Here is a 20,827-nt window from a genome sequence, read left to right on the forward strand (position 1 = left end):
CCGGCTTATTTTGGTCAGGTCTTGGCCTTTTAAGGGTCGTCAGAGACTTATATCAAATAGCTATATGCTATAACCAAGGATTTTAGAGGATAACTAAGCGATGAAATAACATTTAATTGTACTAGTAGTTTTATCTCTAGTTATGAAAGTAATATCAAGTATAGAATGTTAGAGAGATGACACAAAGTCTAACGTGTACACTGTTTTAAATAGTTCAAAAGTTATTTACCATTAGAAAGACATAAAAAAGCCAGGTGTCTCTATTATAATCATGATGGGTTTTATTTCCTTGTGTTAAACAAATTTTGTCTTTGTTAGTATTTTTCTTTTGATTCATAATAACTTAACATGAGATATAATCAAAGAAAATATAATTTAAAATGATCTGTATGACGATAAACACAACAGCTAAAATATTTTCGTGTAACAATAAGTTCGCGTATTCACAGCTAAAATGTATCGCACGATCATTTAGGTCCCCTAAAAATATTTTTTAAATGCGTTATAATGTCAATGTTAAAGAAACATAATTATCGTCTTTCACATTTTTTCTTTTTCATTTTTTTTTCAACATAATTAGAATATCATTCGGTTGACGCACATAAAGGCATGTTGGTTAAAGACTCGCTAATTCGTTATCTAGACGGCGAAAATTAAAGAATTGGGACATGATATGCCTTATATGGCTGTTATCGTTGTATATTTACATATGTTTTATATGACATTTGTAAATAAATGAGACCTCCTATTATAAAGAATATATGTAATTGTTTGCAGAAGTATGCTATTAATTTTTATACTCAATAAAATAAGACAGTAGAAATAACTTTCTATAGTGATATATTTTATACTGTTAAATTAACAAAATTGGGTATGGTTTGTGACGATAGATGTGGGCAGTTGTTTCCTGCAAAGATCTGATTCATAGGGCCCAAATTATTCTACACAATATGAAATAAATATAAAAATGAATGAAAGTTCCTAACTTAGAAATAATATACTGACATAACTACAAGGTCAAAGAAGGAATTCCGCATGGTCCACATGGTCAACTCCTTCCATTGTGCATAAAGGCCAAGTTGCAGACAATACTTTATTTATAATAAATGTAAAAAACAAAATGAAATACATGTTTAGTTTTCACTGGTAAATCAACTCGTTAGAAAAAAAAGCTATTCTTATTTAAAACATCAAGATAAAAAAAAAAGTATAAAATGTAGGTCACAATCTGAACAAGACTGCATTTGTGAAAAATATACTATGCCACCGCATTAACACAACACTGAATTGTAGGAGCAGATGTAGATATTTTTGTTTCTATACAACTGAACTATGCAATAATGCAGGAGTGTCTTTTGAATTTGGGGGCCATATTTCAGCATGGCAAATGAAAGATAATGCGTAATTGTGTCTAATGTTAAAGGTATAGGAACTGTTTCAAAATAAAAGAATTCTTACTTGATAAAAAGTTTGGTATTTACTGTATTACCTAACTGTACTAAACTTCGCATTACTATAATCTTTCTTAAGTACTATCATTTCAATTAAGCATTACCTATTTCTGAAAAAATATTTAACATTTTCGATTGAATTAAAAACATCATTAAATACATGGTTTGAATAATAATGTCCTTATATGTGCTCAAACCAGTGTATAAATATCCCTGCAAAGCAAACACCTCTATTGCTAGAGGTCATGACCTGATATCTCGGAAAAGTAAACATCTCTCTTGCTAGGAGACATGACCTTTAAACTAACTTCAAAATATTGAATAATAGTTTAGGAAAATTGCATAACATGTACAGAAGACATTCCAATATCAGTTGTGTCCCTTTTATTACATTGAAATGTCATGACCTGGAGCAGAGCCAATTTTGACCCCAAACCTATAAATAGAAGTTCACTAGACAATATTTCATGCTTATCATCTAATCTACAGCTCTTGGAAATTTTGAAGAAAGCGGTGGCATAAAAAGTAATAGTAACATTTTAAACAGGAGCCATGAAAACATAGTTAATCCCCTTGCCGGGAAGAATTTACAAGATGGCTGTACGTTCGTACATTTTACTTGAAGACAGAAAATCATTAACAAGAGAGCCATGAAGGCCCTAATATCGCTCACCGGATATTATAAGTATTATAGAAGACATTTTTATTCCCCCCCCGCCTATAGTGTTACCCTGTTCCGTCATTCCGTCATTCTGTCATTCCGTCATCATCAGTTTCTGTTCATTATCTTAGTAACGGTTGCACACATTCAACTCAAATTTGACATATGGATATGTCATGAGAAAATACAGGTCAAGTTCGAATTTGGTCATGATTCGATGATTTTTGGCAGAGTTATGCCCCTTTTACTTTGAAAATAATATGAAATTTTTAGTTTCCGTTCATTATCTACCCAACGGTACAACACATTCAACTCAAACTTGACATATGGATATGTCATGAGAAAATACAGGTCAAGTTCGAATTTGGTTATGGTTCGATGATTTTTGGCAGAGTTATGCCCCTTTTACTTTGAAAATAATATGAAATTTTCAGTTTCCGTTCATTATCTCCCTAACGGTACAACACATTCAACTCAAACTTGACATATTGATATGTCATGAAAAAATACAGGTCAAGTTTGAAATTGGTCATGGTTCGATGATTTTTGACAGAGTTATGCCCCTTTCACTTTGAAAATAATATGAAATTTTCAGTTTCCGTCCATTATCTCCCCAACGGTACAACACATTCAACTCAAACTTAACATATGGAGACGTCAAAGAAATGCGCAGGTCAAGTTCAATGATTTTTGGCAGAGTTATGCCCCTTTCACTTTGAAAATAATATGAAATTTTCAGTTTCCGTTTAATATTATCTCCCCAACAGTATCACACATTCAACTCAAATTTGACATATGGATATGTCAATGGAATGCGCAGGCCAAGTTCGAATTTTGTCATGATTCGATGATTTTGTGGCAGAGTTATGCCCCTTTAACTTTGAAAATAATATGAAAGTTTCAGTTTCCGTTCACTATCTCCTCTAGGGTACTACACATTCAACTCAAATTTGACATATGGATACATCAAAGAAATGCGCAGGTCAAGTTTGAATTTTGTCATGGTTTGATGATTTTTTGGCAGAGTTTTGCCCCTTTAACTTTGAAAAAAAGGAAATTTTCAGTTCCCATTCATTTTCTCCCCAACAGTTGTACATATTCAAATCAAATAAAAGATATGATAAGAATGCATTGGTCAATTTCGAATTTGGTCATGGTTTGATGATAGCTGACAGAGTTATCCCTCTTGAACTTTGAAAAAAATCAGAAATTTTAAGTTTCCGTTCATTATCTCGCCAATGGTTGTACACATTCAACTCAAATTTAACATATAGATACATCTTAGGAATAAGCAGTTTCAGTTTGAATTTAGTTGTGGTTCAATGATTTTGGACAAACTTATCGTTCCTAAATGTTGGAAATATTTTGAACTTTCAGTTTCAGCACTCATACTTTTGTGGAAATGTATGTAGCCATTATTTTGGCTACAAATATGCAATATGCAATTTACAAAAGGTTAAGACTGAATAATTTCAGTGCCTTGAACATTGTTTAAAAATGGTTTGTGTTAACATTTAAAAGTTTTAAGGGCTTTAAACTTAAAATGAAAAAAATAATTTGTGCAATCAAATTCGGAACGAAATATTATAACATCTGAAATTTTGGCTGCATGCGGGGGCAACCGTAGCATGATGACACATTTCTAGTCGTTATTCTTTCCTATATACATAGGAAAATCAATTACCCCCTACGGCGGTACCAATTTTGACACAAAGGCTTTTAATTGAGCAAACTTGGTAGACAGCCACTAGAAGATATTTCATGTTAAATATCTAATCTCTAGCTCTTTGAGTTTTATTCAATTATTATTATTACTACTGTTATTTCCCTTATGCTTTTTAAATGTTTATGGCAAATTTGTACATTTCAATTTGTGATACAGTTTTATGATGGCGAAAAATCCACAACAAGAACCGGTTGAACCGGGTGATGCTCCCCGAATAGGTTTTGGACACAGTAAAGTATACCTCTTGTAGTGTCAGAGTTATGTCACAGACAAAGTTCAAAGTGTAAAAATGAACAAAGGGCAATAACCTTAAAATTAAGCAAGGCAGAGTTAAGGTTCTTTTGCACTGCACTTCTACTCAACGAGATCTTTCTACCTACAAGTTTTATGTTGATATCTCTATTGTTTTAGAGTTATGTTCCGGACAAAGTTCAAAGGTTAAAAATAAACAAAGGGCAATAACTCCAAAATTAGGTAAGACAGAGTTATGGTACTTTTGCACTGCATTTCTACTCAATGAGATCTTTCTACCTACAAAGTTTCATGTTGATACCTCGTTATGTCCCGGAAAAGAATAGCGGACGGACGGACGGACAAAGCGGCGACTATATGCTCACCCTACGGAGAGCATGAAAGACTGAGGTAAACTAATCTTGATTATTGTTTACACAATAATTGTCATGGTTATTTTCCTTGTATGTGTCATGGAGTCATGCATTGTTGACTTATGGAAATAGTAACAATCGTCCAGTTTACTTTCATGTTCGATACTAGGCAATCTGTCACATACAAAAATGCACATTTGTATGTGTATCTATATCTGACATAACTACATGTATATTAAATATTGCTTACGATTTCAATGAACTCTCTTGCTAGTAACAATAATGGTCTTGCAGTTTCGTTTTAGTGGGTATATGGTTAGCATTACTAATAATTATAAATATTTATACACGAGCATATAAATTAATAATATTAGTAGACAATTATTACCATTGATTTGTATTAACAAAAACGCATAACAACGTCAAAAGCCAAAATATCAAAGAAATACACTTTAGTGAAAGAAATACGGTATTAATTTTTATTTAAATGTAACTGATATCATTTCATTCTGGCAATATACTTATTCTCAATATGTTGAGAGTGAATAATGTTATTAAAAATCAATGTATGTCATTGTAAAGTTTTGCATTACATTGCATTGTCATTTAATGTATTGTATTGCATTGTATTGCGATGTTATAGTTATATTTTGTGTCAGATCAAGGGCTTATTAGCCTTAACGAGACTGTTGTTGTTCATATGTGGATTTGAAAATACACAATTCTTCTTCATTCTTCTTCATCCTATAACACTGATTGTGTGAGATTTAAACTGAATACCTTCAGTGATTTGCATTTAAAACAGGGAATTTACACAGGAACTTACAAAGTTCACTAAGGAATAGAACTCCTTAACATTGACCTCAAACCAAACATGTTGATGAAGCTGATTAATAACCACGTACAGTGCTTTATTATATTTTATTTCTTATTCATGATATACTATATAATACAAAAATATTATTTTAATGTACTTTCAAATGTTAAATATACATGTAACTTAAAAGGCTCAAGAAATACATTTCTGTTAATATTATTGTAATGATAACATTAAATTATCTCTCTCAATAGAAATTAGTTGTCTTGCAGGTGTAACATGCTCTGGATTGTCATCATTTGATATTGTCTGGAAAATAAAACATTTTCAACTCACACATATGACTAAATTTTGATGGCATAAGTGTGCAAGGCATTATTATGGAATTGTGGTCTAAGGATATGGCAATAATAAGTGTCTGCAGTTTGAGAAAAAATCTCTCAAAAATAAGAAAAGTACAATTCTTCCTGATTTCACCTCCTGCCAGTGTGCTATGTCAGTGTATTAAATTAAAGAACCTTTGGTGTTACGCTCTGGAATTTTGTTAAGTAAACTTAAGGTGAATAACCCTTAAAGAAGGCAAGGTAGAGTAACTGATTTAGCCTGTTTCCTTTTATTATAAATCAATATGAATATACCTACGCAAACAGATATTTTTCTTTGACTGAAAAATCCAGTCGACAAAGCGTCACTTTTATCTAAACCGTTAAATCAGATTTGCCAAAAATAAAATCTAATACAACAGGGTAATGGTTGTCCTGAATCGCTCAATTGAAATCACCTTAAACTTAGGCAAACTTAACAGGTCTAATGCATTAGCTTTTGATTTTGAAAAGCTCAGAGTATTTAAGCAGGCAGCCTCAAGATTCATGCCAATTTTCAAGAATGTTCTAAAAAGTAAAATATTGTCAAGTGAACAACGAAAGGAGAATTAACACATTTCAAACGGCTCTTTAAATCTTCGAAAAGTGCCAAAAATTGGTAATTAGATGCAAATAGCTCTTACACTATCTAATGGTGGTTAAAAATCTTATATATGACTGTATGCAAAATTTCGTAGTACTTATGATAACGACCTACGACACAGTAAAAATGAAATACACATCATGTATAAAGTTAATGTTTATAACTAAGCATTTACAAAATGTAATTGGTCAAGAGTGACGACATTTTTTAGTTAATTAAACGTTTTCAATGCTTATACTGAGCACTGTTGTGTAATATGATATACTCTCTAGTCACGTGGGTTTAACTCATTGTAGACAGATTTTGTGAAAGGGCAAGTGAAACTTCTCGGGCCTTTTCGTCAGTCATAATAGCCGATCATTCCGATTGGTATGAGGGTGTTTGATTGTCAAAAATGAAAGGTCGCGATATGTAAAATGAATAGCGAACTGGAGAATTTCGCAATGCAAACATATTCAATGAATAACGAACTCGAGAATTTTGCAGGAAATGAAATGCAAACGTATTCAAACAATTAATTGCACTCTTTATAAATCTATAGAAAACATTTAAGTATGCCATTTTTACGAATTGTTATATCATTTTGAAATTGTCTTTTCTTTTTTGAGCGAAATGCCGGATATTGTGACATTTTAAAAACATAAAATTTCACCTGCAATTTTAACATGAGTTATTATGGGTTTTAATAATAGGAATGTAAACACACGGGTGGGCCAGACGAGGTTTTTGAAGTAATTCATTAAACTAGAATTCCGCGAGTCGGATGTGTCGCCTGAACAAAATAGTTTAGGAGAAATGGCCAGGACAAAAGTGATATATGAAAACTAACAAAGGGCAATAACTCAAAAAATAATAAGTGCAGAGCAGCAGTTTCTGTGCACTGCACTTCTTATCAATAAGATCTATCATTCTATGAAGTTTCAAGTCCATATCTTTTATAATTTATGAGAAATAGCCTGAACAAAAATAAAGTATGAAAATTAATAAAGGGTAATAACTCATAAATAAGAAGTGCAGAGTACCGGTTCTTGTACACTGAACTTTTTCTTAATGAGATCTTTCATCCTATGAAGTTTCATGTCCATAGCTTTCATACTTGAGGAGAAATGACCAGGACAAAAATAAAGTAAGAAAATCAACAAAGGGCAATAACTCAAAAAATAAGAAATGCAGGCAGAGTATCAGTTCTTATGCACTGCACTTCTTCTTAATGAGATCTATCATCCTATGAAGTTTCAAGTCCATAGCTTTTATACTTTAGGAGAAATGGCTCGGACAAAAATTAAGTATGAAAATTAACAAAGGGCCATAACTCAAAAAATAAGAAATGCAGAGTACGGATTCTTGTGCACTGCACTTCTTCTTTATGAGATCTATTATCCTATGAAGTTTCAAGTCCATAGCTTTTATACTTTAGGAGAAATAGCCCGGACAAAATTAAAGTATGAAAATTAACAAAGGGCAATAACTAAAACAAGAGGGCCATGATGGCCCTGAGGTCGCTCACCTGTATATAGGCCCCCCCCCCCCCCCCCAACGTTGCAGGGCCAATTTAACCCAAGGGCTTTTATTTGCACAAACTTGGTAGACACCCATAAGAAGATGTTTCATGCTTAACATCTAAGCTCTAGCTCATTGGGCTTTATTGAAAGAAGATTTTTTTAAAGTTTTTACTATACACATATAGTTAAAAACAATGACACCCCTGGGGCCGGGCCAGTTTTGACCCCAGGGCTTTTATTTGAACAAACTTTGTAGACACTTACTAGAAGATGTTTCATGCTTAATATCTAAACTCTAGCTATTTGGGTTTTTTCAAAGAAGATTTTTAAGTTTTTGCTATTCACATATAAAGAAAATCAATGACCCCTGGGGCGGGGCCAATTTTGACCCCAGGTCTTTTATTTGAACAAACTTTGTAGACACTCACTAAAAGATGTTTCATGCTTAATATCTTAACTCTAGCTATTTGGGTTTTTCAAAGAAGATTTTTTAAGTTTTTGCTATACACATATAAGGAAAATCAATGACACCCGGGGCGGTTCCAATTTTGACCCCAGGGCTTTTATTTGAACAAACTTGGTAGACACCTATTAGAACATGTTTGATGCTAAATATCTTAGCCATAGCTCTTTGAGTTCTTTAAAAGAAGATTTTTTAAGTTTTTACTATATGCATATAGGGAAAATCAATGATCCCCCGGGGAGGGGCCAATTTTGACCCCAGGGCTTTTATTTGAACAAACTTGGTAGACACTTATTAGAACATGTTTCATGCTAAATATCTTAGCTTTAACTCTTTTGGTTCTTTAAAAGAAGATTTTTTAAGTTTTTACTATATGCATATAGGGAAAATCAATGACCCCCTGGGGTGGGGCCAATTTTGACCCCAGGGCTTTTATTTGAACAAACTTGGTAGACACCTATTAGAACATGTTTGATGCTCAATATCTTAGCCATAGCTCTTTGAGTTCTTTAAAAGAAGATTTTTTAAGTTTTTACTATATACATATAGGGAAAATCCATGACCCCCTGGGGCGGGGCCAATTTTGATCCCAGGGCTTTTATTTGAACAAACTTGGTAGACACCCATTAGAACATGTTTCATGCTAAATATCTTAGCTCTAGCTCTTTTGGTTCTTTAAAAGAAGATTTCTTAAGTTTTTACTATATGCATATAGGGAAAATCAATGACCCCCCGGGGCGGGGCCAATTTTGACCCCAGGGCTTTTATTTGAACAAACTTGGTAGACACCTATTAGAACATGTTTCATGCTAAAAATCTTAGCTCTAGCTCTTTTGGTTCTTTAAAAGAAGATTTTTTAAGTTTTTACTATATGCATATAGGGAAAATCAATGACCCCCCGGGGCGGGGCCAATTTTGACCCCAGGGCTTTTATTTGAACAAACTTGGTAGACACTTATTAGAACATGTTTCATGCTAAATATCTTAGCTTTAACTCTTTTGGTTCTTTAAAAGAAGATTTTTTAAGTTTTTACTATATGCATATAGGGAAAATCAATGACCCCCCGGGGCGGGGCCAATTTTGACCCCAGGGCTTTTATTTGAACAAACTTGGTAGACGCCCATTAGAACATGTTTCATGCTAAATATCTTAGCTCTAGCTCTTTTGGTTCTTTAAAAGAAGATATTTAAAGTTTTTTTCTTTCGGATGCCATGGCAACCAGAGTTCTGCATGGAATTAAATTCTTTGAACAATTTTTAAAGGTGACCACCAAAGGAACATTCCTGTGAAGTTTGGATGAAATTGGCTTAGGGTTTATGAGGAGATGTCATTTAAAGTAAAAGTTTACGGACGGACGGACGACGGACGAACGCCGGACGAAAAGCGATCACAAAAGCTCACCCTGTCACTTTGTGGCAGGTGAGCTAAAAATAAGAAATGCAGAGTACCTGTTCTTGTGCACTGCACTTCTTCTTAATGAGATCTATCATCCTATGAAGTTTCAAGTCCATGGCTTTTATACATTAGGAGAAATGGCCCGGACAAAAATAAAGTATGAAAATTAACAAAGGGCAATAACTCAAAAATTAGGAAGTGCAGAGTACCAGTTCTTGTGCAATGCACTTCTTCTTAATGAGTTCTATCATCCTATGAAGTTTCAAGTCCATAGCTTTTTTAGTTGAAGAGAAATGGCCCGGACAAAATTAAAGAATGAAAATTAACAAAGGGCAATAACTCAAAAATTAAGAACTGCAGAGTACCGGTCCTTGTGCACTGCACTTCGGGTTATTGAAAGAAGCATGTATACCAAGTTTGAAGTCAATCAGACTTATAGTGACTGAGTTATGCTCCGGACAAGCTTTAGGGAACGCCGACACCGACAACGACGCCGCCGACAAAAGTAATCCCTATATGTCGCCTTATCAAGGCGACACAAAAAAAGTAGATTGATCTTCTCCAATGAACCAATTAACAGACTTAGTTCATTTTGACTACTATTATGTATGTTCCAACGAAAATACGACATGAACTTGATATTCTATCAAATAACCAATTTTAATGATGATATCCATAAATACTCTCTATATAGTATAAATAAACTTATACCATATGGGGGATATATTTTGGATATAATAAACCTGTATATTTTATCGTTAATATATATAATTTCAAGTTCCTGTGGAAAAAAACATTTAATATTCTAATCTCTATAGCATGCCTACCAAAGTTCATGATGAACTATGTCTATCGTCTGATATACAATTCTGGTAAAAACCAATTAACCATTGAAAAGTTTATAAGAATATCTGATGACTTACTAGCTGCATTTCTTGCTTGGACGCCCTTTGATGCTTTGCATCAATGCTTTTCTTGTAAGTTTGATAGAATGCTTTAACATGTAAACATATGCTCTTGTACTTAGAATACAACTTATATATATTTAACAGTGTTATGGTTATAACTGACCATCGGTCATTCAGATAATAGTACAAGCACAGTATAATACTTTGCAGGTTTCAATTTCATTTCTTGACAATTTGGCTATATTACCAATACAACCAATGCACAATTTCTTAATATAAACACAAATGAACCCGTGAATAACATAGCTAAATATATTTAAAACACTTTCGCTTTCGTCGAAACTGAAACATTTTTAGGAAATACAATTAAGGACAAAACAGAAAATTCACTGTTTCTCTGCCGATGATGAATTTTATCTCAACGAAAAGAAGACAGGTGGTCTAAGGATATGGTTAAACAATTCGTTAGAAAATAACTATCCTGATTCAAAACATCAAGATTATTTAAAAAACAGTATAAATTTAAATCACTATCTGAACAAGTATTTGTAATCTCTAAAACAATAGCCATATTAAATAGGGATGGCAACGAGTACCAAAATCAATACTCGAGTACTCGCTCATTTTTCCGATGAGTACTCGGATATTCGGATGTTTTCCAATAATCTTCAAAGTTTTATCACACAATAGCAAAACCGTCTGCAGGCTTTTTTCGGTTTCTATTTAAATTCACAGAATTCGTATCTATAAATAGGACTGCAAGGGAGGTAACTTAGAAAAAAGCGATAAACAAATTAAATCAACAACATAATATTTTAAAACGTTTATTCATGTGTATAAACAATATAACAATAACACATAACAACATCATAACCGAAATAATCAAAGAAATACACTTGAGTGAAAGAATACAGTATTTTTTTTTATTTAAATGTAACTGATATCATTCCATTCTGACAATGTACTTAATCTAAAATATGTTGACAGTGAATAATGTTATTTAAAATCAATGTAAACTATGTCATTGTAATGTTTTGCATTGCAATGCATTGTATTGCGCAATGTATTATATTGTCAATGTATGTAATTGTATAGTTTTGCATTACATTGTATTGTCATTCAATGTACATGTATTATATTGCATTGTATTGAGATGTATATTTTGTGTCAGATCAAGGGCTTATTACCCTAAACCAGACTGTTGTTGTTCATATGTGGATTTGGAAATACACGTACAATTCTTCTTCATTCTTCTTCTTCAAATAGCACTGATCGTGTGAAATTAAAACTGAATACCAGAAATTTACTCAGAAATTTTGGAAGTTCATTTAGGAATATAATTCAGTAACATTCCCATCAGAAATAGGCCCTGAATATTGACTTCAAACATATTGATGAATGTGATTAATAACCATGTACAGTACTTTATTATATTTTATTTCTTATTCAAAATATACTATATAATACAAAAATATGATTTTAATGTGCTTTTAAATGTTAAATATAACTTAAATAGTTCAATCCATATTTATGTAGATACTATTGAAATGATGTCATTAAAATATCTCTCTCGATAGAAATAAGTTGTCTTGCAATTGTAACATGCTGTGGGTTGTCATCATTTGATATTATCTGCAAAGGATAAAAAGTTTCATATCAACTCACACTTACATGATTCAATTCTAATGGCATAAGTGGCATTAATAGACATTAATAAACAAGTCATACAAGTTATTGTTACTTCATTGTCATTTATGCATCACTATCTGAAAATTAGTTTTATCCAATTTTTTTTTAAATGTTGATCAATTTCAAACGAAAATAATAGAAGTGTTGGTATATCAGTGACAAAAGAAACAAGAAAAATAATAAGTGATGAGTGAAACAGAAATGATATGTGATGAGTGAAACAGAAATGATATGTGATGAGTGAAACAGTTCTTTTTAATATTTTGACTAAAGTCCTTTTGTTTTACTTTGGTTGTCTGGTTCTATGCCAATTTCAACACATTTGTTGTCACTGTTTTGTTTGTTTGTTTCATTTTACGCCTTTTCCCAACAGTATTTCAGTCATATAGGCGGGTAGTTTCCTAACCATCGTTCCTGGAGAGTTACACCAGTACAAGACCACCTTCCTCCATGCTAAACTACCAAAGCATCTCCCTGGGATCAAACCCACGCCAGAGAGGTAACTGGATTAGAAGTCAGCGACTCTAACCACTTGACCATGGAGGCGATATACATTTTGGTAATAACAGCTTTCCTGAAGAACTAACTTTTATTTACTAATTTCCCAAGTGCCCGGTTACTTGTCCCAAAACTTATCTGAATCAGTTATTATAGACAAATTACAATTGGACTCAACGTCTATGATATATTGTAATGGAGACATTTTGCCTCTTCAAGGGATCGGACCAGGATTAAACCAGCTACCCCTGAATCACAAATTTGATTGTCTCCCTCATGAGCTAAGTTACCCTTTTGTACAGAATGTTACATATTATTTATTTTTACCCATGAAATATGGTGCTATTTCAGTCAAATATATTTCATATTTTTTGAAAATAAATATGAAATATAAATATGAAAGAGGGGGGAGTCAAAACTCATATTTATTTCAAGGGACTTCTTTTGTCATTTTGTTAATCTGATAAATACTAAACAACTTTTTGTTGAATTTTGCTTTGTAAACTATCTAGAATGATAGAAAATCGTCTAACTAAGAAAATAAATCCGAACGTAATTCAGTTATTAATGCTGTACAGATGTTTAAAGAGTTGTTTACATGACGTCACAATGTAGCGCCAGATATTGCGTGCAAAACAAGATGCAATAATATATTAAAGCGTGCTGTACAATTGCAGTTGCGTAGCAAGCAATGGGGTTTGATACCATTTTTCTTCGATAATTAAATTAAATAAAAAAGGTTATTTTTCATTTTTCATGAAATATGGTATATATTTTCACTCAACATGATAAAATGCCACATATTTTCACTCGCCCTCCCGGCTTGTGAAAATATGTGGCATTTTATCATGTTTCATGAAAATATATTCCATATTTCACTCAAACAAAAAAAATATCCTCTTAACATTTTCAATATTAAAAACATTTAATATAATAAATAAATCATAATAATAATAATTTGGTTGCAAAATATGGGTATATAATAAAACTTTGAAAAATGATAAAATTTTAGCAAAACTGTAAATGAAAACAGTACTGACAAGTAAGAAAGTGAAAAACTGTAATGTTGACATTTTCATTCCGTTACAAGAAAGTAGCATTACAGAATGATGCTAGGGGAAAATGAAAGGTTTTCTTTGGAAATTTAACTGACACACTTGACCACAGTACAGTTCAAGGGCCTTAATTTACGAGAAACACCAAGAAGATGGAGAAAAATCAGTAAAAAAGATTAGCATCTTTAAAACAATATTAATTTTATCCCCACCAAACTCTAGGATAATAAATGTTCCTATGTCCACTAATGTAATACAATGCTTCAGCGCAGTACAGCCAGTAATGTGTAAGTGGCACCGTTAAACCGAAACAAACAAGTAAAACAATGTGTTTAGCTTTATACAAGTGAACTCAAATATGTCATCTGGCAAAAGAAAGTTAGTGTATCAAAACATGATAAATTCAACTTAATACCTTTTCTACATGTTTCATGTGCTGTGTATTTTCTGCCAGATACTGCTGCAGTATCCAATGTGCTAATTTTTTCGCTGCAGGAATAATATCAGGAAAAGCTACATCATTTGTATACACTTGATTCCATATCTGACTATAATAAAAAAAAACAAGATTGCATTTGAGAAAAATGCTATGCCACCGCATTAATACAACACTAAAAAGTAGTGTAGGAACAGATTTTTTTGTTTCTATACAATTTTGAAGATTGTCATAATGCATAGATCCCTGACCTATCTTATTCTTATTAACAGATTAGTGGTTAAATCTGTTGTTAACTCAATAAAAGATCAGAGTAGGAATATATCAATGCACTCGAGTCTAGTGAATTTGTGGTGAAGGTCATATTTCACACAGCCTAAATTTCATGACTACATCAAAAGGACAACACAGTAAGACACTTTGTCAAAATCTAGGTCAGCTGAAATGAAAGTTCACTTTACATCTTAATCTGTGCACATGGTTCAAATTTCATAGCTGTACATCAAAGGACAAGAAAGAATGTCACATCATCAAAATCTAGGTCACCTGATATCAAAGTTCAATTATATAACTAAAACTGTGCACATGGTCAAAATTTCATTGCTGTACATCAAAGAACAAGAAGGACCCAAGGGTTTAATTCAAAACAATCTTGATACAGGTCCACCAAACAACATTTCAAGTCAAATATCTAAGCTGTAGCTTTCTCCCATTCAGAAAACATTTGTTTTATTTTCTGTTTTTACTATGTGTACATAATGAGAATCACTGCCCCCCGGGCAGGGCCAATTTTAACACCAGGGGAAAAATTTGAACAACTTTGGTAGAGGGCCTATAGATGATATTATATAGCAAATATCAAAGCTCTATGCCTTGTACCTTCAGACAAAAATATTTTTTATTTTTTTACTATATGTAAATCAATCAATCAATGACCCCCTGGGCGGAACCAATTTTGACCCCAGGGCTATAATTTGAACAATCTTGGTAAAGGTTCACTTCGCAAAGTCTCATGCTATATATTTAACCTCTAGCCTTTGTAAATTCAGAGAAGACGATTTTTCAAGTTTTTACTTTATACATATAAGGAAAAATATTGCCTCTGGGGCAGGGCAATTTTAACACTAGGGGCATAATTAAAACAAATTTAGTAGAGGACCCATAGATGATATTTGAACAACTTCGGTAGAGTTCCTATAGATGATATCATTTAACAAATATTAAAGCTCTAAGCCTTGTACCTTCAGACAAGATTTTTTACTATATATATATATATATATATATATATATATATATATATATATATATATATTGAAAATCAATGACCCCCGGGGCGGGGGCAATTTTGACCCCAGGGCTATAATTTGAACAATCTTGCTAGAAGTTCACTTCACAATGTTTCATGAAAAATATCTAACCTCTAGCATTTGTCAATTGCTAGAAGAATTTTTTTTAAAGTTTTTACTATATACATATAGGGAAAACCAATGACCCCCACGGGCGGGGCCGATTTTGACCCAAGGGCTATAATTTGAACAATCTGGGTAGAGGTCTACCAGACAATGCCTTATGCAAAATATCTAAGCTCTAGGCCTTTTGGTTCTTTACAAGAATGTATTTTAAGTTTTTACTCTATCTACATATAAATTGAAATCAATGACCCCCAGTGCAGGGTCGATTTTGACCCAAGGGCTATAATTTTTACAATCTTGGTAGAGGTGTACCAGACAATGCCTTATGCAAAATATCTAAGCTCTAGGCCTTTTCAGTCTTTACAAGAAGGTATTTTAAGTTTTTACTATATGTACATATAGTGAAAATCAATGACCCCTGGGGCGGGGCCGATTTTGACCCCAGGGCTATAATTTGAACAATCTTGGTAGAGGTCTACCAGACAATGTCTTATGCAAAATATCTAAGCTCTAGGCCTTTTGGGTCTTTACAAGAAGATTTTTAAAATTTATCCTTATAATTCCTTTTGGTTGCCATGGCAACCAGATTTCTGCATGGAATGAAATTCTTTCAACAACTTTGGAAGCCCTTCACCCAAGGAACAATCCTGCCAAGTTTGGTTGAAATTGGACTAGTGGTTTTTCACAAGAAGATTTTTTAAGTTCACTATATAATCTATATAACACACACACACACAAACAAACAAACACACACACACACACACACACATACACACAGGTGAATCGCTATATGCCACCGCATCGCAGATGCTGCGGTGGCATAAAAAACATGAATTCACAATAGTATTAAAGATCCTGTCACACAATTTTTTATGGTTTTCAAACATAAATATGCTGCTCAAATTAAGATTTGTCAATATTGTAGGTTCCAAAAAGCGTTAATGATAAAGATATTACCGAATTTAACATTTCATGTAAATAAAGGGAGGTAATTAGAAATTTATTTTCTATAAAGTTTACAATTAGAAATGAATGCATATATTTAAATGATTACATATAATATGCACAAATATTTGCAGTACATATTTTACATATTCTTTGATGTTTGAAAATTGTTTTATTTGCATAATTATTTACATAAATTTAATTTCACTTAGTGTGGTTAACCACTGTGATCACAATATACAGGATCTTTAATTAGTCAAGAGATTGTGAAATTTTAACATTTGGTCATTTTTGTACCTTACAGTTACTTAGAAAGAAAGGTGTTTTTAAATGGCACATAAAGACATGATAAGTAATCAATGAAACAATATCATAAATATTCTTTTTTTTAAGGATGAAGTTTTTAACTTTAAGGCTAAACAAAATAAAGCATATATTAATCCACAAAATAAATGCTAATGATAATCTTAAGTACATGTAATTCAATACTTGTTTGCAACATAGTAGAAAAAGCCACATCTCAGAAATAAGCAAAATCAAAATAGTACAAGTGGACACTAAGTGCAGATTAAGTATACATTATATCCCTACATGTTTCATTGACTTCTTGTTGAGGGTTTAAAATGGGAGAATGTAAATACAATGTAATAAACAACATTGGTGCTAACTAATCTGTCAAAACACATGTACATGTATATCTGTCAAATGTATAGAAAAAAACAGCTGCAAGCTATGTGTGGGGTTTTTCTTTTTAATATCATTCTCTTATAGTGTGTCTTAAAAAAACATACATTGTAAAAAGAATGAAAAGTTTCCTCATCATTACTTTGCTCTGTTAGGAAATAGCTTTAAGGAAATATATGATATACTTACAGCTGGTTCCAGTCCATCACTAATACTTTTAAAACAGAGAGAAGATTCCATGACAGACCTTCATTGGTGCACATCAAAGATCTGAAAATGTAGATTTTACCTGCTTGTTAAATTTGATATAAGTTTGATTTTTATGGAAAACAAAACGACAGACACAATTGTTTTGCACTATGCCCTTAGTTCTGTAAGATCTTTTATGATTGAGTATGAATCATGTAACATTAGACTTTTAAATGATTATGAAATATTATACCTATGTTTTTTTACACACACCTAACAAATATAATTTTGTATGGCAAAGTAAATTTTAAAATTTCACTGCTGACCAAAAATAATATACCATATTCTCATGACATAAACAGCCTTTAGAGTTAATCTTGAGATTGACTGACAACTTTGTTGTTTAAAACAAAACTGAAGCCTTCAGTGCTCTGATTTGTCATAGCAACTTACTTTAATAAACCATGTTCTTGCAACAAAGCTATTTTCTTGGACAGATGCTGGATTGAAAAATGATTACATGCTTTCAGTATGTCATCTGAAAAGTAAAACAAAAATGAGATTACTCAAAAGCAACTGCAATAAGAACTTTTTTGGGGAGTTGGGTTTTATGTTGCACCAATGCAGAAGAGGTCTTATGGCAATTTTCCAGCTTTAATGGTTGAGGAAGACCTCAGGTACACCTCCATGCATTATATCAGGCACAAACTGGCATCTGAGTAGAACCACCAATGTTCCATAAGCTAGCTGGATAGCTTTGTCACATGAAAGAATCCAATGTCCCCTGGCAAGATTTGTACATACAGTGGTGAGAGGCATGTAGTTTGAAGTCAACACTTTACCTGCGCACAATAAGGACATAAATTATATGTTTTTTCTATATCTTATAAAAATATCATTCTGTGTAAAAACCATGTAGATATGGACAGGAAGTAAAACAACACATCAAGGACAACCGAGTAGAATTAAGCTCTTTAACCTAATGACTGGTGCCATTAAAATAATGACCTTCATCAGGACAACTATCAAAAAACCTATCCAATTTTTCAATAATCATTTTTTATTTTTATCAGATCAATGATATACCCAGATCTGCACGTTTGTTTTGTTGTTGCTTCATCTTTGTTGTCCATTTATTTTAGCAACTATAAAATTGATAAAAACAAAACAATGAGATCCTTATACATGTATAAATATGAAATGTATAAAATAATAGGAATGTTCACCTAGAAGGTTGAGTTATACTATACTTACCATATAAGACTTCTACTGTATCATTACAATTCCCAGGTACACAAAACCCATACTCTAAGAAAAGTTTCTCGTTACTATGACAACCATAACATATAAACACTTGATCATAGGCTTTGTATGTGTCACTTGTAGAAATCTCGTAACAGTTAGTGCCAGTATTAAAACCTGCTTTTATCTGTAAAAGAAAATAATTTAATTAATCTAATGTTATCATTATGATCAAACTGATTGCTAAATGTAACGAAACAAGACAGAAGGACAGGTGTCAATGTATTTCACAGAAATAATTCAAGGTCAATGAAATATTAAGTAAAATTATCTTTTAATTTCAGTTAAAGCAGCATGCCTCCAGAAGGTAACAGAAAAACTTCTGTTGTACTTATATTGCAAAATCTCACTTCAAACACATAAATAGTTAAAAAGAACTCTAAAAACATTCACTTTTTTGTCATATTTGCTTCAAAAAGAGACAATTCACTTTTTGTAAAATCAGAGTATACAATTTAAACAGACCAAAACTGTATTATTCAAGCATAAACAGACTAAAACTGTATTATTCTTGCGTAAACAGACGAAAACTGTATCAATATTAAACAGTAAACAGACCAAAGCTGTATTATTCTCGTGTTAACAGACCAAAACTTATTACTCTAGCGTAAACAGACCAAAACTTATTACTCTCGCGTAAACAGACCAAAACTGTATTATTCAAGCATAAACAGACCAAAACTGTATTATTCTCGCATAGACAGACCAAAACTGCATTTTATAAGCATAAACAGACCAAAACTGTATTATTCAAGCATAAACAGACCAAAACTGTATTATTTAAACATAGACCAAAACTGTATTATTTAAACATAAACAGACCAAAACTGTATTATTCAAGCATAAACAGACCAAAACTTATCATGGCTGCCGATACAATTAAATGCAAGTGGTGAGGGTAAACAGACCAAACATGCATTATTCTTGTTCATATTATATTAAAGTATATTCTGATCAAGGGTACCAACTGAGTTTTTTGCTTGCTATAGTGCAGTACAATTGGTGGCAATGGTAATAGATGAAAAGTGAATTTTGCTCTACAATGCAGTACATTCAGTGGTGAGGGTAAACAGACTGAAGCACATAATATTCAATGTATTTAACATTATAAAGTGACTTTAATCTTGACACAATGCACAAACACCCATGTAAAAGTACACTAAGCAAATAGAACACACAACATTTACCACAATATATCATTCAAGTGCATGAAAGTCTTTCAAAAAAACTATCTTTGAGATTCACATACATTAAATTTTGTATTAAATCCATTTATTAAAATGACCAGTACATATGTATACATTCACAAACAATGTTATTATCATCTGCCCCTGTACAGAAAGTACTGTCAGTAGGACAGCATGCATGACTATCAGTGCTTGATAGTAAAACAAGATCCTTGATAATGTAGAATTTTCTATGATCAAAAAGGGCCATAATTATGTCCAAAATTATGGACCTTAGAAAGTTACTTCCTTTTATGCTCTCAAATAAATGTAAGAATTTCAAACCATTCCTTTCCATAGTTCATGAGATACCAAATTGCATGCAAAACCTTAACCAAAATGTGACAGGAATGCTGTCTATAATTCAATAGTCCAGCTTAAAAGCAAAACTTAACAATAATAAAAAGGTATATCACTAGTTATAATTATTAAATTTTAAATGGTACAAGATAATGTTAATTATAAACCTTGAAATTTCACTGTTATTACTAGCAAGTAGTTATGAATAATAAAAATCTTACATTTGCTGATGGAGAATGATTTAATAAATCAAGAAACGGTGCCAATGCCAAAGTATCAGGTTCATCAGTGCTTAAATATTCACTTTGTTCACTCTGATAAAACACACTTCTTGTATTAATCACGTACCAAGCCCATCTGTACATGTCAAATGTCAGCAATGTATGAAATTCATTCCAGTGTTTTTCACTTAACTCTTCCACTTCATGGAAACTTTTCTCCAGCTTTTTACACTCTATTAAAGCTTTGTATTTGACAGCTTTAGGTAAATAGGTCAGTTCTGTCTGTGAAAAATATGCTGGTGTGTTGAAGTAGGACGGCAAAACTTGGATATATGGAAACCAAACTGAAGATTCATGTTTGTTTTTCTCCCGTTT

The 20,827-nt window shown here is 32.3% G+C and overlaps 1 protein-coding gene across 1 annotated transcript; it reads right to left on the minus strand.

Annotated features, from left to right (window-relative positions):
• Positions 1 to 11,918: 11,918 nt before the first annotated feature.
• LOC132719954 (SET domain-containing protein 4-like) lies at positions 11,919 to 20,815 on the minus strand. Its single transcript, XM_060703915.1, has 6 exons — positions 20,453 to 20,815; positions 18,658 to 18,832; positions 17,857 to 17,941; positions 17,404 to 17,484; positions 14,153 to 14,285; positions 11,919 to 12,127 (listed from the first exon to the last, which is right to left on the minus strand). Exons 1-6 carry the CDS (start codon positions 20,594 to 20,596, stop codon positions 12,035 to 12,037), a joined length of 711 nt encoding a protein of 236 aa, XP_060559898.1. The 5' UTR covers positions 20,597 to 20,815; the 3' UTR covers positions 11,919 to 12,034.
• Positions 20,816 to 20,827: the final 12 nt, after the last annotated feature.

Source organism: Ruditapes philippinarum, unplaced genomic scaffold (assembly GCF_026571515.1).
Source record: "Ruditapes philippinarum isolate M1 unplaced genomic scaffold, ASM2657151v2 ctg15547_1_1_1_1, whole genome shotgun sequence".
NCBI lineage: Eukaryota > Metazoa > Mollusca > Bivalvia > Venerida > Veneridae > Ruditapes > Ruditapes philippinarum.